The sequence below is a fragment of the Tachypleus tridentatus genome, chromosome 13 (assembly GCF_004210375.1).
Source record: "Tachypleus tridentatus isolate NWPU-2018 chromosome 13, ASM421037v1, whole genome shotgun sequence".
NCBI classification, from domain to species: domain Eukaryota; kingdom Metazoa; phylum Arthropoda; class Merostomata; order Xiphosura; family Limulidae; genus Tachypleus; species Tachypleus tridentatus.
The window spans coordinates 103,935,307-103,961,347 of NC_134837.1; the positions used below are offsets into that span (position 1 = coordinate 103,935,307).

At 32.7% G+C, this 26,041-nt stretch overlaps 1 protein-coding gene across 2 annotated transcripts in view; it reads left to right on the forward strand.

Annotated features, from left to right (window-relative positions):
- The first annotated feature begins 14,249 nt into the window (after positions 1–14,249).
- The window catches only part of LOC143240666 (RING finger protein 150-like), a 43,082-nt gene continuing 31,290 nt past the window's right edge, over positions 14,250–26,041 (forward strand). Inside the window, exons 1-2 of one of the 2 annotated variants that reach the window (XM_076483466.1) lie at positions 14,257–15,422; positions 21,266–21,337. In XM_076483466.1, the coding sequence (XP_076339581.1) occupies positions 14,939–15,422; positions 21,266–21,337 (556 nt within the window). In that variant the 5' untranslated portion in view covers positions 14,257–14,938. Of the gene's footprint in view, positions 15,423–21,265; positions 21,338–26,041 lie in introns of both variants that reach the window. The other variant, XM_076483467.1, reaches the window with a different exon arrangement.

Below are 26,041 nucleotides of genomic sequence, written 5' to 3' on the forward strand. Positions count from 1 at the left end.
TCATTGTTTTTTTTTGCACGATTAAAAAGTGTGTGTTTTCTTATAAAAAAGACACATCGGGTTGCCTGTTGAGCCCACCGAGGGGAATTGAACCGCTAATTTTTAAGTTATAAATCCGTAGACTTACCGCTGCGCCAGTGGTGGTCATGATTACAACCACAACACAATTGCCATTATTTTAAGGTTTTCTTTAACGTTTATATTCTTGGCGCTTTACTTAAATCAATACATTTTTATTTCACTTATTATTTTAATACCACATTCATATCTTATGAAGTAGCATGCAGATCTGAAGATAAATTACACAATATACCCGAAACTTCGTCGCCGACCATCGATTCTCCCATCCACGGGATTCACAGAATCCAAGACTGTTACAGTCCATGACCAAACTTTATTTCATTAAGTAAAATGATTTTTTCATGTTTCAGTGGTTCTTGAAAGTTTCATGCGCGTAGTGTTACGATTGTAACAGGGTGATAAAAGTGTCATATATTTGGGAAATGTTTTAAGGTACTTTTTCACAATTTCGTGCGTAATTTTGGAGTCATTCGCCATTATGTAGACAGATGTCAATCAGATGTTGAAGAATGAGGGAAAAGCAGGATTAAGTTCTGCTTTTTTTATCTGCAGAATACGTGAACATACTTCGAATGGCTCTTTACATATACACTGTGGGGAATGTGTTTCTAATTATCAATAATTTTAATTTGTATTTTATACCACTTGATGTACTTCTTCAATGCACAGAGAAGACATGAGGGTGGGTCAGGTCCGAACGCTGGCTACCTATATCATTTTACGGGAGCTTTTAAGGATATATATATATCATGGTAAGTTACAGTCAGTCCAAGCGTTTGTCATTTGTAAGTGGACACAAACTTTTATTAATTTAAATAATGATTAATAATTTTTTACTCGCTGGTTGGTTTTCAGTGTGTAACTTCTTGAGAAAGACCAATTAATGCATCTAGTACTTCCAGTTAAGCTTGAAAGTTTGTTTACAGCGACTCCAAAAAAATATCTAAAGTGAAACGTTGAGTAAATATAGTGTTTTCACCTGAAGTATATCCACTGGAGCAGATCTTGTAGACAAGCATATGATAGCTTCTTTCTGTATAGTTACGACACTTTATGTAATACCACGACAATTATTTCAGACCTTAAATTTGACCAGTATGTTCATTCGAGCAGAACCTTTATGATATGCCCTTAATACCAATATACGCTGCTGGCCAAAATCTTAAGGCCAATGAACATAAAGAGAAAAATATGCATTTTACGTTGTTAGAATCAACCACTTATTTGAATAGAGCTTCGAAATATGAGAATAAGAAAAGGGAATATAAAAATAAAAAACATTTTTTACCATTTAATAGGGAAAATATGAACACTATGAAATTAGCCTAAATAATAGCTGGTCAAAAGTTTAAGACCATACTGAAATGAAGCGTTAATCGGTAAACACGTAACGAAATTTAGTCATTTGTGTTAAAGCATTAATGTGTCATAATCTCCCACTGACATCTCCTGTGTTACATTGGGTAAAAACATGGCAAAGGCTGAAAAGTTGACAGAGTTTGAACATGGCAGAATTGTCGAGCTGCAAAAGCAAGGTCTCTCTCAACGTGCCATCGCTGATGAGATTGGGCGTAGTAAAACTGCTGTTGCAAATTTCTTAAAAGACCCTGAGGGATACGGAACGAGAATTTCAAGTGATCGGCCCAAGACAATTTCGCCGGCGTTGAGCAGGAGGATTCGACGGGTTGTCTGGCAAGACACCAGCCGATCATCGAACCAGATTAAGGCCCTTACGGACGCAGAATTCAGCTCAAAAACAATAAGACGGCATCTACGAGAGAAAGCTTTAAAAACTGTAAACGTCTTCAAAGGACACGCCTCCTTCCACACCACAAAACAGCTCGGTTAAACTTTGCTGAGAAGCACCAAAAATGGGACGTAGAAAAGTGGACAAAGGTTTTGTACTCTGATGAGAAAATATTTAACCTGGATGGTCAAGATGGCTTCCAACGTTACTGGCACGATAAAGATATCCCACCGAAGATATTTTCTACACGACACAGTGGAGGAGGTTCCATCATGATCTGGAGTACTTTCTCCTTCCATGGAACAATGGAGCTTCAGGTTATACAAGGGCGTCAAACAGCAGCTGGCTACATTGGCATGTTGGAGAGAGCATCCTTATTGACTGAAGGCCCTCGCTTGTGTGGAAATGACTGGATCTTTCAGCAGGACAAAGGACTTTTTCATGGCGAATAAGGTAATTCTTTTGGACCATTCAGCGTGTTCGCTCAAACTGAACCCCATTGAAAATGTTTGGGGGTGGATGGCAAGGGAAGTCTAGTAAAATGGTCGTCAATTCCAAATAGTGCATGATCTTTGTGGAGCCATCTTCACCACTAGGAATAACATTTCAGCTAGCCTTCGCAAATGCTTAAATCTACCATGCCAAAGCAAATGTTTGAAGTTATTCGCAACGACGGCCTTGCAACTCACTACTGAGACCTCTTGTTGGGCATTTCCTACCCTGTTTAGGACTTCTTTTTGGTATGGTCTTAAACTTTTGACCAGCTAGTATTTAGGCTAATTTCATAATGTTCACATTTTCCTTATTAAATGCTAAAAAAGTTATTTTATTTTTATTTTCCCTTTTCTTATTTTCACCTTTCGAAGCTCTACTCAAATAAGTGGTTGAGTCTAACAACGCAAAATGCATATTTTTTCTTTATGTTCATTGGCCTTAAGATTTTGGCCAGCAGTGTATGCTGGAAGAAATCATGAATGTAATATAATTCCACAAATAAACCTTGATCAAAACGGAATTTAGTACTATATATTAAGTTTTGTTGTCATATCACGAACCAAAAAAGTGCAGCGAACTGTCAGTGGAGCAGAGAGCTAGAGTAAAAACTTTACGCGAATGGCTGGCTGGACTCTCAAGTACACCCTAGATTGTGAGACTGAGACAACTAAATTTGAAAATAGGAAAAGAAGAGGCAAAACACCTAAACTCAATGAAACTGACAAGAAGTATGTTTGTTATGCAGCCTCCGGGTCAGGAGAAAGACTGTTACTGACCTCAAGCATGAGATAAATATTTCATTCTCGTTTAGTTTTCTTGCCACTATAGATCTCAACACTTTTCTGTCATTTGGTCGTGTAGTAGTTCAAAAAACCTTTACTTCGATCACCAAATATTTTAAAGAGACTGAGCTATGCTAAATAGTAAAAAACAGAGCTGTTGATGATTGTCATAGAAAGATGAGTCCCAGTTTGAAATATTTGGTTCAAACCGTAGGTTGTATGTCCGGCAGAAGAAAGGTGAAATGTATCTCAATGCATAGCATTACTATGAAGCATGGGGTAGGCATTGTTATGACTTGGGTGCTTTTCTTCTGAGGCGACAGTAGATACTTGCAAAATAGATGTAATCGTGGATCAACACAAGAACCATTAGATAATGATCTGTCATGATATACCCACTGTTTTGAATATTATAGGTAAAAATTTATTCTACCAAGAATATAATCATCCGAAACATTCATCCAACCTATGCAGAAATTACTTAGCCAAGAAAGAAGCTGCTGGAGTTATTCAAATGATGCAATTATCCCCACAGAGCCTTGATCTGGGATTTGGTAGATTAAAAACTCGATGAATCAAAAGTTACTTCCAAAGAAACTATTGGAGCGTATTAGAGACAATACAGATCGTCGTTTAGGGACGACATTATCACTTGATTCTTCTAAGGCTAGCTATGATGGTCATGTTGAATGTTCAATAATCACGTTGATTCGTCAGAAATGTTTGTATTTTATTCTTTACGAATATTACGATATTCGTAAAGTTTTACGATATTAATTTATAGCCAAGAACAAAACAAAATTTATCAAGTAGTGTTTCCGCTAAGATTTACGTTAGGCTATGTATTAGGCCAAATTAGGCCTTTGTACAATCGAAAGAGTTGAAAATTTATGTTGGTGTTTAAAAAGTTTTGAGTGGTGAATAAATGTTAATAAGTATTATTTCGGTATTTTAACAATTATGTTACTTGGTTGGCTTTGAAACATAAAGTTTCGTGATTAAAGAATTACTTTAAAGCTGATGAAGTAAGTGAAGAGTAGGTGCATTTTTAGTTAAATTTTATATTTTTTTGTTAATCATTCATTAATGGTAAGTTTTCGTAATTATGCATAAAGCTACACAATGGACGTGCGGTGCCTTGCCCACCACGGGTATCGAAATCAGGATTATAGTTGTATAAATCCACAGACATCCCGCTGTGCTACTGGGGGAGGGCTTCAACAATGATTTATAGTCACTTTTGAAACGCTTTTATACTAATTAAGTTACATTTCATAACAAAATAATTGTTCACCCAATATGCTTTTCAGATTTTTGTAGTTATCTTAATACCAATGTTTCACACGAAAAGCAAATGTACATAACATACATGTCAATATTGCATTATTTACCAAACTTCGCCGTTAGTTAATATAAGTCACTATAATATTTTTTACGTACTTTCTGTTACGTAATTTGTCTTAAGTATTTGAAATTGTAGTAAGATAGTCTGTTTTACAATTAGCCATTGTTTTAATTTTATTTTTCGACGATATTATTTAACTTGTTTGTTTATAATCAAGCACAAAATTACACACAGGGCTATCTCTACTCTACCCACTACGGGTTTCGAAACCCGGTTTTTAGGGGTGTGAATTCGCAGATATGCCGCTGTGCCGCTGGGGGGCATATTGTTTACCAAAATACAAATAATTTATATATTAAACTAGACGTAATAATGCTATAACAATTAATAATACAACATAATTATTATTTCAATCAGTATTATATTTCGTCTTTTTTATCGATAGCTTTGTTTTGTGTGTTTTGGAATTTCGCACAAAGCTACTCGAGGGCTATCTGTGCTAGCCGTCCCTAATTTAGCAGTGTAAGACTAGAGGGAAGGCAGCTAGTCATCACCACCCACCGCCAACTCTTGGGCTACTCTTTTACCAACGAATAGTGGGAATGACCGTCTCATTATAACGCCCCCACGGCTGAAAGGGCGAGCATGTTTGGCGCGACCGGGATGCGAACCCGCGACCCTCAGATTACGAGACGCACGCCTTAACACGCTTGGCCATGCCTGGCCTTTTATGGATAGCACAAACACAATCTGTAATAGGGAAACGTTTTGTTATTGTACTTTCGTTATAAGGAGGCTGAATGAAGTAAAAATGTAAGTATTTTTACATGAGATAAAAATGTGGGATAGAAACAGCCATACCCGTTTTACCAACTCCACTTCGGCAAACTGAGTTATACAGGTGTAGGACTACAATATTATTTAAAAGAGAAATAAACAGAGACCCTGGTTATAGTCCAGTGAAGTCAGCAGTTTTTTACTATATATTAAAAGGAAGAGAGCTTTTGTCAGCTATTTCTAGGTTTAAGACGGATTTAATTTACTGTATAAGGCTTCTGAAAGAATTTTGGTTAAATCTTTTTCGGTTATTTAGTTTTACTTACATGCGTATTCAGTGATTCCGATTGTGTCTATGAAAAGTTGCTTTGTGTTGCTTTTTTAAGTTGAAGGATTATATTTTCAGAATGTCTATGTTGTAATAATAATAAAAAATTCATGGCATTTAGGCTATTTTTTACTGTCAATTATACAATAGCAAGTAACGTTAAAATTAATTGTACTTATTTTCTTGTTTGTTTCTCAGGTAACACGTACACATACGCTTTCTATTCCATTTAAAAATTACAGCTAACTATGCTCTAATAGTCAAATTGTCACTTAAAAGTGTGTTTATTAAAACAGATTGTTTTTTGTAAGTAATATATTGTTCATTTTGTAATACGTGAATAAAAATAGCTTAACGGAAGTAAAGGCTTAAATTTTCCATCAATGACTTTTGTTTCTCAATCATTTATCAGTGAATTAGGAAGAGGGAGACAAGGAAAACTGGTTCTTACTATTTTTTGAGGCTGTCAACATGTATTTTGTCTTCTCTCACTGATTTTTATGACATAGAGAAAGCCATGCCGCTCGCTGACTGTCAATGTGTGTGTGTTTTTTTGTTTTGTTTTTTCGTATAGCAAAACCACATTAAGCTATCTGCTGAGTCAACCGAGGGAAATCGAACTCCTGATTTTAGCGTTGTAAATCCGTAGACTCAACTGCCGGTCTGCCCAGAAATAAAAAAGTATTGAAGCATGGCCATATTTTCAGCACAGATCTTACAAGACAACGCCGCCCGGCATGGCCAAGCGTGTTGAGGCGTGCGACTCGTAATCTGAGGGTCGCGGGTTCGCATCCCCGTCGCACCAAACATGCTCGCCCTTTCAGCCGTGGGGGCGTTATAATGTGACGGTCAATCCCACTATTCGTTGGTAAAAGAGTAGCCCAAGAGTTGGCGGTGGGTGGTGATGACTAGCTGCCTTCCGTCTTGTCTTACACTGCTAAATTAGGGACGGCAAGCACAGAGAGCCCTCGAGTAGCTTTGTGCGAAATTCAAAACAATACAATACAAAACAACGAACGCTGCTGAACGTTTAAAAATAATTTTTACTTATTAGAAGACCAGCTTGTCATGTCCAGCTACTGTCGTCCCTTCCCTCCGTTTTAAACACCCTCCTACTTCACTGTTTATTGTTGACATTCTTTCAAAATTAATTATATTTAGTGAAATATTTTATAACTTTCATATTGTGCAAAAATAACGTGAACAGCTATTGTGCATTCATTGAGAACGATAATATTGTTTAAAATATATGTATTTTTAAGAACTTCTGATCCAAAGTAAACTAATTGTAGGTGTTACTTAAAAGTACCTTTTTTTCCGCGACATATGAACATTATACAAAATTGCATTTTGTCTTATCTGACTTATCTGACTGTGTATATTTTAATTTACATTTTTTTTAGGGGGCTGAGGGGTCAACATGCCGAATGATGAATCCATGGTTCGTGCCTGTTACTACACACACACATGTGTATTAAAATGATTTTGAATAGTAAGTCTGGTGAGAACCACGCCCGATGTAAAGTCGTGGTGAAACTGAACGTATGAAAAATACATTTTGACAATGCTTACCGTTACGTACAAAGTGGGATTCCACCAAAAACTGGTCACTTTAGGGAGGTCATATAAGAGCAATTTCCAAAGCACCAGGTTTAAAATTTCGAAGTAAAAGGCATCCTTTGTACATAATAGCATGGGAAAACAAAGAAACGCTGATCAAGTTGGGGTATCTGGACCATTCAGAAAGAGGCCTGAGAAAGTCTGAGTGATTAGCTTTATTACTCTGCACCACCCAAAAATTTACTCTACTGCCACAAAACAGTCAATGTCTTTGTGGATAAACTTTTAATTAATATTATTCAGTGTTGAGCATTGTATACATAAATATTACATATAAAACAGGGAAATCATTATGTAATGATTAGTGACAATTATTTATGTCGTGATTTGTGTTTCAATATCTTAGCATCTCTTCTACAAAAAAAAGAAAAAGCTTGTTTTAGGATTAATAAAACATTTGTCTTATCTTCTACTTGTTTCGAATGCTGAACTGTATTGTAATTGTTACAGATCTAAGTAATTTAGCAACTGGTACTTGTGTTTCTGGCTACCACATGTGTTATCAATAAAAATCTAATTTTCAGAAAAAAAAGCTCATTTTGCCCAAATTTGGCTCTTCTAACTACTATTATGAAACTAACATGAAAAAGTTTTACGACGATAGCTAATACGATTTTGCCTCTGTTTTCTTCTTCAGATGTTCACTTGTATGAAAATTATAACTAATATTATAAGACAAGCTTAACTGTTCATTGTAAACTCATAAAACAACCACTTTAAATTTTCTACTAAATTAGGTTTTGTTAAAACGTTTGAGGCCCGGCATGGTCAGGTGGTTAGGGCAACACGCAATCTGAGTGTTGCAGGTTCGAATCCCCGTCGCATCAAATATCATCGCCCTTTCAGACGTGGGGGAATTATAATGTTACGATCAATCCAACTCTTCCTTGTTAAAAGAGTAGCCCAAGAGTTGGCGGCGGGTGGTGATAACTCGCTGCCTTCCCTCCAGTCTTATACTGGTAAAATAGGGATGGCTGGTGCAGCTAGCCCTGGTGTAGCTTTGCGCGGAATTGAAAACAAAACACACACACACACACACAATAAATAGATAAATGAAACGCACTCCACACTTTAGAGTTGTGTGTGCATTGTAAGAGTGGCAGTCAAATCATACTATTCAACTAGGGTAGTACACGAACTGGTGTTGGGTGGTTTAACTAACTGCCTTCCCTTTAGTCTGTTACTTCATAATTAAGGACAGTTAGTGCAAAAAAACCTTCGAGTAGCTTTTAGTGACTCACCTGCTGGTACAGCGGTAAGTCTTCGGAATTACAACTCTAAATTCAGGAATGAGATTCCCCTCGATGGACACAGCAGATAGCCCGATGTGACTTTCCTATAAGAAAAACACAAACACATATTTTTAGCGAAAATACACCCACATGTTTTCGTAAATGTCAGGCCCTTAGCCAGGGTGTAGGTTGGGGTGGTTCTTAAGTTAGTTGTTTCAGTGTCCCAGCCATTAGAGGCGAATGGTCCGAGAGTAGCCAGAGGCTTTTGGAAACTTTATGATCTTAGTTGGCCCGAGATGCATTCTGATCTCTTTAGGATTCTCTTTTCAATGCAAATTATAATATTAGTATAGACCCTATTTTTTACAACACAATCTGACAATGCTGTATGCATTAATTATGATAACTTTTTTTGCTAAATAAAAAAAGAATAGTAACAACTGAAAAACACTGGCTAATCATGAATAACACTAATTAAATTAGATTTTTGCCATTTTTAACTTTTTTACAGAGGGTTTATAGATTTCATTCATAATTTTGTACATTGTCATTATTTTTCAATTGAATATTCCCAAATATTGCACAATTTTATTTATTTGTTTTGAATTAAGCACAAAGAAGTTGTTTGTTGGTTTTTGAATTAAGTACAAAGCTACACAATGGGCTATCGGTGCGCTGCCCACCACGGGTATCAAAACCCGGTTTTTAGCGTTGTAAGTCCGCAGACATACTGCTTAGCCACTGGGGGGGACGGCACAAAGAAACACAATACTCTGTCCCCCAGGTGTATCGAAACTAAGTTTCTAGGGGATGCGAGTCCGCAGACATACCGTTGTGCCACTGGAGGGGTTCAAATTGCTAAACACTATATCTTAGATTTTTACTATATTGTCAAAATTTTTCAAATATATAATTTAAAATTATTTGGAATGAATTGTTAATATTTGTTAAAAAGTAAACCTGTTTAGTTAAGGTTCGTCTGTCAGCAATACTGAAAAAATAGCACCGCAAAACTTAATTAATGAAGGTTTTAGTACAGTTTGATATAATTTTGAATTCATAAAGATATTTGACAGAGGTAAAAATCAGAAAATCATCAATGTTTCCAAATATTTAAATGCAGTATAAACCACAATATAATTTTACTTTAACTTGGCTAAAAAGGAATTTGAATATAATGCCGAAAAATACCTATAAAAGATATCATCTTGCTGGCAAAAACTAAAATTATGAATATATATCTGGCGATCAAGCCACGAGAATAAATCAAATTATAACTGAGCCGTAAGGCTCCATTATCCGACTTCTTTTTTTTTTTTTAAACTGCTAGCTACTACATGTATACAATGATATGCAGACTTATATTACAAACTGGAATTACCTGCCATCATACGGAATATTTATTTAAATATTTCCACTTACAGCATCAACACACTTTCAAACTCAAGTTTGCGAGAATGCATTTTCGCAAAAAAGGTTCATAGGCGTATTGACGTCCACCTCCTTGTCATAGTGAATGTGAATGTTTGAAAGAGTGGATAAACGTTCCTTCTGCGTACTAGTCCGGTTGAATATATGTGTGGAGTCTTCTCAGGGCTCTGACTGACTTCTCACACTCGCATGATGTGACATGAACGGTGCATACGATCTTCATCATGTGCACAAATATTCGGGAAGCGGTCTTCTTGAAGTGTTTGTTAGCCATGATGTGTGACAAGAGTTTCACTTCGATTTTTTTGCAAAAAGGAGACATCCACTTCTCTCTCCATTTGACCAGCTCCTGCTCAATGAGCTCTGGTGAAGGCAGATCATTCCAATAAGCAGTGACCACTGATGAAACGTCAATCATTTGTTCACATAGAACAAAGGCACCAGGCCCAGAAAACTGGTGTATGCATTAACTAATCCCGCAAAGATGTGAACAGTAAAACACATTTAAGGGGTTTGCACAACAATGATACATAAAATTAACATGTATTAAATATAAAATACATCATTTATTAACATTCTTTAAAGACGAAAAGAAAACTGTAGTTAATATTGATAACCAAAGAGCTTAGTTTTTAATAATCTATACATAAACATTTTACACATAAATTGACACTAATGTTTACCAGCATTAAATTGTACGATGAATGGTTAATTTAATAGGTTATTACTTATTTAAAGACACGGTACAGATTTACTTGACTGATTTGAAAATCTTACCTTAAACTTGGTAACAATTTGGTCCACGAAGGCAGTGTAATGTTAACGCAATAATGATCTTTGATGGGTGAGATAGGACAGTTGGCTCTGTATCGTTGTCGTCCACGAGATCTTCAAATGATTAGGTTCAACATTGACACTCTGCCATGTGAACTGGGTGATCATACACGTAGTCGAACACTTCATCAAAGTTTTCACGTATTCTAAAGTATGGGTCTTCATCGACCTGAATAGCTCAGGTCTTTTAGCATGAGAAAAGGATTTTTTAACGAGTTAAGCAATATATTCATATAATTATCAACACTTTTTCTCAGACTATACTTATGTCGTCATTGAAACTATTACTTTTAAATGCAAATAATGTCATAAAAGAGATATGAGTACATATGTATATATACATTCACGTACAAACACAATCTTGTATATACACAAATATACATTAACACTGTATAAACATAAACACATACCAATACATAATATATTCACGATACGTATAATTATGTATATTGATATCTATAAAACATCAATTATTTCAAACGTGGGACTTATCAGGCCACGGCATACATGATGTTAATGGAAGATTTCTGCAGTCCAACAGTGATTATTTTTATATGAGACAATAGCTTGTACACAGTAAGGAAGGTGAATTCAAATTCAAATGATAGCACAGAAACTAGAAGTCCCTTTACTTTAGGGCCCGGCATGACCAGGTGGTTAAGGCACTCGACTAGTAATACGAGGTTCGCGGGTTCGAATCCTCGTCACACCAAACATGCTTGTCCTTTAAGCCGTGGGAATGTTATAATGTGACGGTTAATCCCACTATTCGTTGGTAAAAGAGTAGTCCAAGAGTCGGCAATAAGTGGTGATGACTAGGTGCCTTCCCTCTAGTCTTACACTGCTAAAGTAGGGATGGCTAGTGCAGATAGCCCTTGTGTAGCTTTGCGCGAAATTCGAACCAAACACTTTACTTTCACCTTTACCTTTGGATTTACGTTTGTCGTTGTCATCACGGTACAGATCGTAAGAAATAATTTTAATGGCCTTCCCCACATCATAAGGTGCGTCAAAATGGCTGTAATTGTTATGCGTTGTTGCTCAGCGAGTTCTGCACATATCATTAAGTGGCTTCATTTTTTAATACAGGAGATGATTTGCATGTGTAATACTTTATAGGAGTCCTGCTCACTTTGACCACTCAAAGAAATGGAAAACTGATTTAAATTTGTCTTCTGCATTTCTCAAATTTTGAAATGCTGCATGGTTGATGGTGACGCAATTACAAAATTAGACTTACGGACAGAGGAGTAAACATAAGCTGCTAATTACACTCTATTCTTAGATATGCTTGAACACTAGCAGCTGCGCTTGACATGTTTGAAGTCCAATTGACCAAGACAAGTTTTAATGCCCAGTTCAAATTTCTCAGCAGTGCGAGAGATCTCGCGTCTGATAAACTCTCTGGTGAGTGTGCCGAGCTCACAGAACTGAGTGAACTCCTCTCATATGTTATTCTTCTCATCAACAAAACAGATGCACACAGCTATTAACTCTGTTTTGAATGAAGAGACTTTATTTGCAAATATGCAGAGAAATTGTTCTTTCTTGATTTAAGTTATAACCAGCTTTTGTAGTAAGTGTATACCAATAACGTCAATTATTTCATTTTGTATTGACGATGATTGGTGTGTTGTATTCTTCAGTTTGGGCTTCTTCAGATGAAAGAAAAGGATAAGATCATGCTGGACAATAACCTTTGTCAGTACCATTGTTGTTGAAAAGCTAAAGTAACAGTACAATACATATTTAACATAGTAACAAATGTTTAGAAAAAAAGCCTATTTAAATCCAAGTTTGAATATTACACAATTTTGTATAACTTTTAAAATGTACATTTTAATGTATTACATTCTCTATGTGGCTTGAAAATGATACTTATGAATGAAAGTTTTACAATATTTTATTCGCTGGCAAGCCGATTAGCCAAGTAATAAATGATGCACACACTATCATTAGGCAATAGTATTAATATACAATGTCTAACTGTTGCAGTAGGAACATAGGAAATAGCAAACGTCGCACTAAAGTTTTAGTGCCAATATTTATCTGATTGAATGAGAACGAAAGGAGGAAGTGTAATGTTAAAATACCATAAAAATGTGAGAATTGCATATAGGCATAAGTTATATTAAACTTGACAACTACAATTGGCCACCCTTTTTAAAAGGTCTGTATACTAATACAACAGACATTGATGAGAATAAAATTAAGACTGACTATTATATTACTTACTGCAAAGAGAACGTTATTAACATTTATCATAATTTAATTCGTCAGTATCTCATGTATAGCACCTCTCAAAGGTGTACTAACATGCAAAAGAGAAACACTATTTCCTTCCCTCATAAGCATAGCGTACTTTTGAAGTGATTACGTCGTTTATCTTACAGAAAAGACACAAATGGCTATATTCTTGATGACGAGAAACCCACTTGAATCAAAATGTATCTCAGAACAACTGGTTTTGGTATTAACACTTTTACTAATAAAGCAGAAACAACGTTTCGACCTTTCTCGGTCATTTTTAGGTTCAGGTGACCTAGGAAGGTCGAAACGTTGTTCTTTTGCCTTATTAGTAAACATGTTAATACCCATATCAGCCGTTCTGAGATACACAAAAGGCTATCTGTTGTATCCACCGAAGGAAATCGATATTCTGATTCTTTAATATTGCAAATCCATAGACTTACAGCTATCCCATCAAGGAATAAAATGGTTTGATTTGGCTTTTAAAATTAAAACCTTTCATTACATTTATTTCCTTGCACTTGGTGGAACGACCATTAGTAAAACATATGGATCAGTTTTTCGATTTTAAGTGCTGTATACTACTATTTGTCTAATCATTTTTGATTAAGAGAATATTGTTTGCCATTTTGGTACAGCGGTAATTCTACGGATTTAAATTGCTAAAATCAGGGGTTCGATTCCACTCAGTGGGCTCACCAGATAAGCTGATGGGGCTTTGCTATAAGAACACACACATACAGAATACTGTTAATTATTATCATTAAAAACTTTGTAGTCGTTTAGGTTTTAAAGACCTTTGAGGAGGAAACCCCAAAGGCAAACCTGGGGCGCTTAGAAACTTTTGTTTCTCTTCAGCCCCACACGTGTATGAAGGTTAAAGTCATCTTGAAGAGTAAGGTAAAAGCGTGGTTTATTTATGTCTTGGTTAATTTCTGGTGGTCGACTTGGGGTTAGTCGGATGTAGCTGCGATGAAGACCAGTTGAGCCAGAAAAGAACGAATACTGTTAAATACTACTAGCATTCTTAAATACATTTATGTGACACGTTCTAGAAAAATGAAATCGCGTTATTCTTGAAGCAGAATAAGAAAAACAACAATAACATGAGAAGTATAAATGGTTAATTTTTCTTTTTACAGACACCTCATCTATCTATTAGGTTATTCATTTTCTTGAGTGTGTGGGCTGAATTAGTAGATTTGCCGAAGTTGCAATAATTTATAATCCTATTTACGAACAAGCTAAGTTCACTTCCTGCTGCAAATTGTATGGCTTCTTTGTTCTGACGTAAATCATGTTGTTTAAATAAAAACCACAAAGAGGCGCTGTTATCGTTGGAACAACTGTCGTAGCTTGGAGAGGGTTGAGATGGGGAAGTTGTTCTGTAGTGTTACCACAAGCTGTTTTGGCATTTAGTACCGTATTGATTGACGGAACAGCATAACGTTACTTTGAGTTTGTCGTGAAATTGTTTATACTACATTTGACAATCAGATTATGTACTTTGGGAAATATTTTTGTTTCTAAAGTATTACAAAGACGGATTATTTAATTTTAATTAATATTATAATTAATAACTGAAAAGTAAAACAGAAGGACTTCAAGTTTTCTCAAACTGAGTTTCCTTTTGATGGCATTGTTTTGATCTGTAAATAGTTATTACTACAGGCATGATATTGGAACTGAAGGTTTTTTAGAATAGTACTAGTAGCAGCATTACTTGTATGTTACAAATTATAAAAGCAATGTACTAATACTAATATAGTATATATAGTCTAAAGTATAACTATATGTGGTACACTTAAAGCATTATTTGTTACTTATGTTAGCGAGCTATTTTAATTTCAATTGAATATTAAACTAGATTTTAATATAAAATTTAGAAGAATCACGTATAGAGATGCATAAAAAAACTTCTTTTTATGTTTTGAACTTTTTTCTGTTAAAGTTGTGAGCTTTGTCGAGCATTTTTGTTTTCATTTTCTAATATAAATATATTTTTTACTTCGTACGATGTTGGTTCAGAGTGTACCATATTGCTTTAACTGTAAGATGAGTTTGCTAAGCTGTTGGACATGGTTGTTTAAATTTATTTTAATAATATTGCTCCTTGACTGTTCTGGACCTTTCGTTAATTGTGAGTTCACTTATGGCTATGGAGTTCAAGAGTTTACACTTGCATTGATTAATATTACTTACACTCATCCTTTGACTGGAAGGGTTCATTCAGAAAAGAGTGAAATGGGAAAATTTAGTGGTAAAATTGGTTCTGCAAATGGAGTTGTAGTACATGTTTCAAGTAATAACCATACAACCCATGATGGTTGCAATCCATTAGATTCAGATATCACATCTCGTGAACCATGGATTGCTCTGATTGCACATGGAAATTGTAGACACACAATTAAACTACAAAATGCCATAGAAAGAAATGCATCAGCAGCAGTTATTTATACTACTGAATTCAGTTCATATGGACTCAAGTTGCAGCATAAAGGTGAAAATTACTGTTTTGTATTTCATTATGTTGAGTAAGTTAAGATTTATGTTAAAACTCTTTTTAACTGTATTTTGTAAACAATATTTAAGGAAGAAGTGTTTTGAAATGTATTTGTAATGTGATGTATACAGTGTGACATGATAATCAGGAGCTGTAGGTAGGTCCTTGAATTGCAAAGCCTCATTCAAAATAGTAATAGTCTTTTTTTTTTCCTCAGGGACATTTTGTGAAAAAGAGGCCCATTTTAAATTTAACTGTAACTCAAACAAAATGAAGTTTCAATATTTTATTTCTAAAATGCAATCAGAAAATCTTGAAACTTTCCAGATTTTATATTTGTTAATAATAATATTAATAATACAACTTTTTTAAAAGTATGAAAAAAATTAATTTGTAACAATCTTTTAGGACTTAACCAAACAGTATATTATTAAGATTCAACATTTTTATACTTTACATTTTCTGTATTTTGAAAATATTTTTGCTATATTTTAGGTATATCCACAGGGCTTCTATTTACCTTTGTTGTGAATATTAATAACATTTTTTGACCACTAAAGCTGTAACATTATTTTGAGTTGCTTTAGATGTTTAAAGTTTTTGAGGGGCTTAATCTTCCTGCAGGTTGTAAGCAACTAAAATGAAGTTTTAAAATTTGAAAATAAGGGGTAGTATATTTAAACTCTGAAAGCCTAGATGCAAGTATACATTGAAGCTTTCACATTTTAAATCATGTGGGTTACTCTGTTTCCAAATTGTTTCATTCATAGTATGTTCTTATTAGGATTGTAATCCTGTAGAATGGTTCATATTCAATGAAGGAAATTTGTTTTGTTATTTCTTGTACCTTTTCACAATTAAAACTTGTGGTGACAGTGCACTCATCTTCTGGTTACTGTGATTGTAAGAGCTTCAAATATTCCCAGGAATAGAGAGCAAAGCTGGAGGTGCAGCAAAATATTTGTTTAGACAATAATGCATATTAATATATTACTATTGGTGTTTAAGTTTTTAGCATTACAATGCTCTCTTATCAGAATGCAGAACTTTTATACAGCATATTTGTGGTTGCACTTTGGGCACATGTACTTGTATACCATTAGTAATATATTTGGAGGAGGATGTTTACCTTTTTTAAAGTTGAATATTATGTTTAACTTGGGCTCAGCCACATTTTAACTGAACTTTTGCATGTAGCTGTTTGATAATTTACTTAATTACATATGAAATGGCATGAATAAGATAAAGTAGTGGTTATTTTTATCACATAATGAATGGGGGTATTCAGTTTTGGTGTGGATTATTTTATTTAGGGCTTAAAATGCTAAACATTCTTCTAAGGATTTGTTTAACATTTTTTCAGTTTATAGTGTACATGTTTAAGCTTAATTAAAAATGCAACATTGTTGTATCTGTATTTTTAGGAAAGAGAAATACTTTAATAATAGTTTTGTATCATTTTGCTCTCTTGTATTTCTATTTTCTAATGTGCCCCAATATCTTAAAATAAGTAGCCCAATTGTTGAGGCGATAACTTGCGTTTTCTTAATGAGCATAAAGATATGGACTTGTAAGTGTAAGACAAAAAAAACAAGTTTTAACATATGGAAAATTTTGATTTGACTCCAGTAGGGGCCATGCTACTATTTTAATAAGGTAATTGATCTGCAAAATAACTTGCCTTTATGTGTGGTAGAAACTCACATATGCAATATTCAGAAGTCAGTGTTTGAATAGGTAGTTACTCTGCCATGTTAAAGGTCTAGTTGATAGAACTAAATACAGCTGGTATCTGAAGATGCAATTCTTATTAAATTTACTGAACGTAATCTTTTAGTGACCAAACTACATCTTATTTCTCATTCTCTTTATTAAGAACTGCTGTTTCTGAACCTAATATTATTACATAATTATATACCAGTTTTTATCCATCTTTGAAATGTGAGTATTAACATTTATGAAATGTGATAATTTATACATGTTCATAAAATAAAATTTATCATGTTTCATAATATTGATTAGAATAAACAAGTTTTAATACAGGGATTAAACTCCCTTCACAGTTGATTTCATTATTTTTTAATTCTGTATGTATGTAGATAATTAAAATTCCATGTATAGAAGGAAAACTAAGAAGCACAATATATGGTTCTATCAATTACTTCCCATTTAGTATTATTTCATGAATAGTGAATGAGTAAATTAAAGATTGTGTTATGTTTGTCTCAATGTGTATACAAAATGTAAGGTAAGCGTATATAAACCTGACTGCATTTGACAAATTCTGATGTATTGGTAAGGTGTAATCTATACTGTTTCAACCTGTCTGTATAACACAGTTTGTATTTGAGTGGTGTAGTTTTATGCCATACTGGATTGATAGAAATGTTTAATGTATGCGTATTTAAGTATCCAGGCATTTTTTAACATGATATATAACAATCAGAAGTATTACACTGATTCTGTATAAAAGATTTCTGAAAAACATTAAGAAAAATCTGTTTTTAAATGTTTATTTAAAAATCTTTATTTTATACAAAATATGTAAATTTAAAACTATACTAGCCCTTGTTCTAAAATACTTAGCAAAGTGAAAAGCATTAATGAAGTTTTATGTCATAGAAATGCTGTCCACTTGTATGCAAGACAATTTGTGTGTGTGGACCAGGTATTTTATCCTATTGTGAAAGAATCCATGTGTTTAGCACTGTCAGAACTACATTTGTGAAAGTGGTAGAAGCAGAGTTTAAGTTTTCCATCCTTACCTCTCTAACTTAATTGCACTTGGTACTGTTCTTGATATGATAATCTTAGAGTAATGGAAGTAATATATCTGAAGTTCAGGAAATACATTCAAAGCACTTGATCATTGTGTAACTTGAATTATGTGTTTGAAACAAACTTAAGTGTTACCATATACATTTAGTATTTTTGCACTTTGGAACATAGAAGGTTATTTTGTTAGTCAGCAATATTCTTGGACTTGTCTGAATATGTGTAGGTTTATGTTGAACAGTTGGAATCAAGTGACATCGATAAAGTGTTTATACTTGTACCATTGAATGTTTGAATTGTGTATTAAGATCTTGTGCATAATGTGTATAAAATCAAAAGCTGCACATTTTCCAAAATAAATGTGGAAAACTTTCAAGTGGATAAATATAGTTTCATGTATTATTAACAATTTTGCAAGGTGATCATCTGGCTTTAAATATGATTTGTTGTTTTTTTGTGCAGTGTGTTGTTGGTGTAGTAGTTTCATTTGTTTGCTTACATTGTACATGTATGACAAATCTGTAAGCTATATTCTCAAAATGTGTTGAATTAGAGATGTGTAAACTGTAAAGTTGATAGTTTCAAATGTTAAAGTTCAAACCTTATGCAATTTCTTTTATACAACAACAAAATTCTATAGACTGATACACTTTTAGCATACCAGTGTTGTAAGACTTAGCCCAGGGCCACTTGCATAATATTTTATAACATTTGCAGTTCTTCACCAACCATAAAAGTATAAGTTACAGCATAAAGTTTCTCTTCATGCTACGAAAATATGATATTTTTATATGTAGAAATGGATTTTGTTATTGTAGCTCTTAAGCATTAATAGTTTATTGAATTGAGAATATCATATTTAAAGGCATTTGTATTTTGGTAAAACATTCCACACACAGGAAATGTTTTGGAAAATCACTGTTACAAACTAAAATGTTAACTAAAAATAAACCTGATGCAGAAAATGACATCTGTATGCATATTATAATATAGTATATTGAAAGTAGTCATTCACAATAAGCATATTTACCTTGAACAGTTTAATTGTATTTATTTTCTCCAGCTATGTACATGAAATATTTGCTCACTGGTGGTTTTGGAAAATCCCTCCATGTTGCTGGAATTGTGTTGAGACCTACACATGTAAAAATGGTGGTAGGGGATTTTCTAATTATGCCCCCCTACTTGCACTCAAACATAACAGCAGTAGATAATATTCTTCATGGGATCTAAATTGTTACGAGGGGGGTCCTCTTTTGTAAATATATCTTAAGTTTATATTGTTTTTTAATACATACGAAATTAATGATTTTTATTCTATCGTGTTTCAGTTTTTTTGCTAAATTTTTCATTAAACTAAATGTAATTGTATTGGTAGTGATTGTATCACACTAGAAAGACTTTCTCTTCCATATTTTCCAGTACTTGAAGCTTTCAATTGACCAATCCTAAAATTAGTTATTGCTGGTGATGTAGTTAAATTTTGGCATCCCTGTCTTGTATTGTTTTTCTATTGTAAATTATCATGTTTGATAACAAAGAAGGTATCAGACCTGTATTAATTTTAAGTTAAACAACAAATAGAACTGTGTATATAGGAAAGGACACATTAATTGAATTATTTTACCATTGTTGTTCAATTGCTGTAATTTACTTGCAGTCATATTTTTAAACTAAATTTCAACCTGAAGTCTTATTGAAATAGTTTTGTATGTTAAATTGATACTTCTTACCCTGATAAACACTAAAAACAATTGCTTCAACTTTTACCTGATTTTCTTCCATTCCCATTCATTTTTAATTAGTTAAACTTTTCTTAATCTGTTTTGTTTAAACTGAAAGTGCTGGCAAGATTAGTGAACAAAACTGTATCAGGTTAATATTCATGTAGTATATCATGGAAATATAAACTTTTTTTTTTTTTTACACCAATTTTAGGTCAATGGAACCTATAGAGACAAAATTTATTAAAGTTAAAATTTGATTCAGAAAAAGTGGCATTGTTTCAAAAGTTTTTGCATATGCAAATAAGATGATTACAAAATCATTTGATCATTTGAGCATGTTTGACATTTCTAACCAAGATAATTTCATGGAGATTTTAATTATATCTGAATATTTTGACTTACCATATTTTTGAAAAATCGGTATACTACTATAAAGAAAACACTATTTTGCCACAACACCACATCTACAGTTTTGTGTGTGATCTGATTTTTAACAACAAAACAAAATCATTTTCATACATTAAAGTAATACAAACTGAGGAGTTAATGTATCAAATATTCAGATTATGTAAGCTTAATAAAGTAAAATGATCGAGTACTATGGCTCATGTAAAAAGGTGAATTTGGACTACATCTGTATGATTAAATCAATTACCCATGATTATAAGCATATATTACATTAGCTAGACATGTAAAATAATTTAATTAGAAGTATGAGTACATCAATTACTGTCAGTAATTAAAGTTGGTAATCCTAATTATTACAGTTTTTGATTATTCAAACTGAAAATATCATGAGAATATTTGATTCAAGTATCTAATCAATTATCAAGTTCCAGCTGCAACTTGAAAATCATTGTATGCATAGCACCACCCTCTTAGATAAAATATAAACACATGCCATTTTTTCTTTTTGGTTGCATTGACCTGAAATTGGTGTATAAATTTAATTTTTTATATTTCATTAAGATATTCCACTTGAATACTGACTGTAGTACTGACTTTTGATTGCTGATCTGGACAGTCCTCCTTTAAAAAAAAAAAAGATTATGTAACTTGTAGTTTTCAAGAAAATTAGACATGTATACAACCTTTCCAAAAATCAGGTTACTTTGATGTACAGTATAGATTGGGGGTCTCGCATAAAATATGTAGTACATAAAGTTGGAAAACATTTTAATAAGCTGGAAGTATGTGTTACTTGGAGTTTTCTCAAAGTATTAATTGAAATGATTAAAAACTGTCTTTAAATGTATCAGCAGTCAATGTATGCAAATACAACATATTCATGTGAAAGTATAAAACAATGAGGATGATGAACTTTACAAATTTTTCTAGATGGAGCATCTATGGAACCCAATGAAATGGGCTACATTAGACTTTTGCTTCATGAATTGATTTACTTACCTGGTATGTACAAAGCTTTGAAAATGCTACTGCACTTTATTCTGTACATCAGAATTTTGTTATATTTGTGTTTGCTTGTTTGGATGTGCAGACTTTTATTTGGTTTGGTTACAGCAAAAATTGTGTAAATTTCCATAAGTGTTCCAATGTATGATCAACATGTGTAACTTAGCACGTTTCTTGACATATATTTAGTTAAGAGTACAAGAAAGCATCTTGAACACATTTCAGTAAGAGTCAATTCTTTCAAATCATCTCTCTATATGACATGCATGTTTTATACTAACTAATCTATGCATGTATAGTGTAATATTGCATGTACATGTGCAGTGCATAATTAACTATGTAATCTGTGAAGTTACACATTAAACTTAACTCCTATACATTGTATAAGTGTATAATTGTTAATATGCACTGACAGAACATTTATTGTCATATGCATGTTAGAATAGTAGGTGTTCTAAACAGGCATTAATATTTTCTATTTTATCCTAAGATGTAGTTTAGGAATTCAAATAAATTATTAGAGCTACTACTTATGTTTATACTTTGATCTAGCACAAAAATATATTGTAGGGAATTACATGTTTTTATCTGTTTCTATAATGTGAAGCATGAGTGCAAAAAACATGCACATCATAGGGATTTAAATGAGTTTATGTATTATGTGTAAAGGTAATCATTTGATTTTTATATGCATAAATGCAGTGAAAAGGTTTTGGTGTGGACATAAACTTCTGTCTTTTCAAAGGGGTAAATAAGGTTTGAAATGCTAGTAATAAAAAAAGTAGCTAGGTTTAATTGCTTTTGAACATTTTTGAGAATGGAAACTGAAATTGGTAGCAGCTAGTTTATCTTTACCTATAATCTTCTTACATACCACAGAGAATATCAAAGGGTGTTAATTTATTTTAACATTGTTTGGCCTTTCTGTATAAATTTGTCCTTGTAATAGTTTTATTCTCATGACAAAAAGTCTGGGCATGCAGAATTTAAGTAGTTTTGTGATAAACAAATTAGAAACATCTGTGCTGTAGTTACAGAAAATTTTGTTTTAGTTCACAATAAATGTATTTCTGTGTAATGAAAATGTATTTATATACAGTTTTGCATGTTATAATATCAATGCATTTTTTGTTTCTTAAGTTTGTATAAGTTGTTAATTCACATAAATATTAAGATCTGTGTATGAATTTTAATACTTTAATATAACATTATTACACTTTGTACAAGTCTTGTCATTTTTCCAGAATGACCTACTTCAACATAAAAAAAAAAAATTAGGGTTAAAATAATGGAAATATCCAGTTGCTAGAAGACCATTCAGCCCAACAAGGTCACCACTCTTGCAACTATGGAAAAACCAATCAAAACACAGCTAAACAAGTCTAATTTTTCACATTGATATAGTTTCAAACAGAAGTTTAATTCTAACTGCACATCATCAAGCAAACCATATAAAAAAAAAAAACTAATACCTCGTAACTGAAAGATTACATTATAGAGGTATACTACCAAAGCTTATGTTTTTCACTATATCAAATGTGAATCAGGATTTAATGCCCTTCAAATGTATATCACAAGTAACAAAGCATTAAATATAACTCAGATGTCAAATAACTCGTTTTTAAAAAATGTAATTTTCTAGAGAAGTTTATAATATGAACAGGAATACAAAAGCAGTTAATTTGTATACATTTTAAAGTCACTTTTAATTGTTTTGGTCTTAATTTACTGGCTAAAGTTTGAAATGTGCATGCATTTTATTAATCAAAGAATATGTGAAACAAATGTGTAAACTGTAATTTACTATTTTAAGCATTGGCGCTTTGATGGATGAAAACCTAAAATTTAATATTAGTTTAAACATTTCAGGTTTATGCTGGTTTAATATAGCATTGTTATGGAATAATGAGTAGGATTTTATATAAAAATAAGATTTTTAATCTTTTATCAATTATTATGGAAATTATGGTTAGATAGAGCCAATTTGATACACAGAATTAAGTAATTGTGTGCAAAAACATGTACAGATGAAAACTGATTTAGAGAATGATACCAGAAATAAAGCATGCTGTATAAAGAATGAGGAGATACTACATGTAAGGTATGAATTATGTATAACATATAAGGTATGTTGGAAAAGTAAGTTGTACTGTGGAAATAACTGTGCTAAAGGGTTTATTATTACTTTATAGTGTTTGGTAAATTCCACTTTTCACTCTTCTGATATTACTATCTGTTTGTTGAAGATATGTTATTCCTATAGGCATGTGAAATATTGTAAGAGCTGTAATGCCAACTTTAAGATATTAGTTTCACTTATCACTTCAAGAAGTCCATTTGTAGTAATTTTCTTTTTTGATTCTTTGTTTACTTTCTATTTGTTATGAATGCTTATATTTTGATAACCTATTAAATTGGTTATGAAATGTAGGCTTGAGTATAAATGCCTGTTCTTAATTTTATGTTCAATTATCATTCAAGAATGATGTGTTCAAATACAGATTAATTGTATCTGATATATTTTAACATTAATAAATAAATTGATGTTACAGCACTTTTTAGTTGTCTGACAGGATGCTTATTTTTTTTATAATGTACTAAAAGTATAAAATCCAATATAATTGTCAATCCACATGATATTGTAGATTGCCTGAAACTGAAACTATATGCTGTACAGGATTAAGATTCTTCTGTATAATAAATCCTTAATATAATTCAAATTTATACCTGTATTGAGATGTGAGGACTTACAACAGGCATAACAAAACATAGTGAGTATACACTTCTAAGAATTCTATTAAATTAAGAAACCCATGGCTCTTTCTTTGTGCATCTCCAGTAGTATTCATGTGTCATCTAGTGAGAAGAATTTCTCTAAAGTATTTTATCCTGTTTTATCTGACATTGATCAACAAATGTCAGTGTGATTAAATATTTAGTACTTAAATCCCAGTTTTCCTTTGCTATGTATTGCCTTCTTTTACAACCTATTGAAATTTCACTGGACCAATATGAAAATAAATATACACTTATAGAATAAATAATTTAAAGTGCAAGGATGTTAAGTATATGAAGACAATAAAGAATTATGTAGTGATTTATATCAGCTAAATAACTCATTGGAACCAGAAAATTGAACTCTCAGCATTTTTAATATTATTTTCTATTTAAGACAAAGAAAGCAGTTTTGTGTTGAAGCATTTCAAGATGTTAATATGTAATGAGGCATTTCAAGATGTTAATATGTAATGAGGCCAAAGGTATGTGATACATGGTCTTATTTTTCAAAATCTTCTAAAAAAGAATAATTTTTAAATTTGCTAGTGACATTTATTTCTTAAGTTGTACATAGATTGTCTTTGATAATTTTTCTTTTTTCAGTTTTGATGAGTTAAGCAGGAGATTAAAGAATAGTGTTTTCATAGGCTTGTTAGACTAGCTATAAATATTTAATGTTTAAACCTTCATCTGGTTGTTTTAAATAATTTCACATGTAGCCTTGAAACAAATATCTAGTGGACTCAGCCTGATATGGCTTTGCTATAAAAACAAACAAACAACACAGCACAAATATTTTATAACCTTATGTTAAGTGATTAGCTAAGTATAACCCTTGCTTCTAATGTTACGTGGTAATTTTTTTTTTTTAAGTGGATAACTAACTTTTTTGGCATAAGAACTATGATGTATAAACAGTTTAAATTAGTGCAAAATATAGTGTTGTTGTAATATTTTGTACTTAAAAAAAGGACTATTGAGTGGAATGAAATCAGCATTCGTTAAAATATTAAGAAAAACAGCTACACAGCTATTTAAAGTTTCACATATGTTGCCAATTACATGAAATATTGTATATAGTTATAAATGTTGCCTATCTAGATTCTAGATGCTATAATTAATACAACAGCAACAAAACTTCCATGATTAAATGTGAAACATTAATACCAGTCATAAAAACAAAATGCTAAGAGAATTAATAGCCTAGGTGATTTCTGACTAACTATAATAAATAGATCATTACAGGCTATCTCTTGGCAAGGTACAGATCATCAACCCAGATCATGACCCCTTTAACAGGCTGTTGCTTATTATTTATACAAAGGAAAGCAACTCAAGATCTTTCATTATGAGATGGCTGTTATCTCTTCAGCTGCAATGACAGATGGATGTTTGAAGTAAATAACACAGATAAAAAGGAAAAAAAACTCCCACTAAAGGAAATTCAGCTTAAGTGATTGATTACATGGTCTTCATTTAGTTGGCCATATGTTTTAAAAGCTCAACACTTTGGGTAATTAGCTAAAATTGTGTCAAAATCAGTTCTACATTCATTATGAAACAACTGCAAATATGAATATTTGACCAGATTTCATCCATGAAATGTGTGGAGCATGCAAAATGTACATCTTTCAGATTAGAGATTACAATATTTGGACCACAGACCTTTACCAGACATTGACCAAATTTCACTTGTAGCAAAGGCAACAAAAAAAGTGAAGTTCTAACATCTGCATGGGATAAATCAATATCACTGAAGCTGAATGCTGACCAGCAAGTTCTTCTAGCTGGTGACTAGTATTTCCATCCTATCAGTATATTACCATCCAGAAATTCACACACTTGGGACAAGACAACTTTTGTAAACAGCCTTCAAAGACAAATTCTCTTTCTTGTTCACACAATAGTGGCATTATTTGTGTC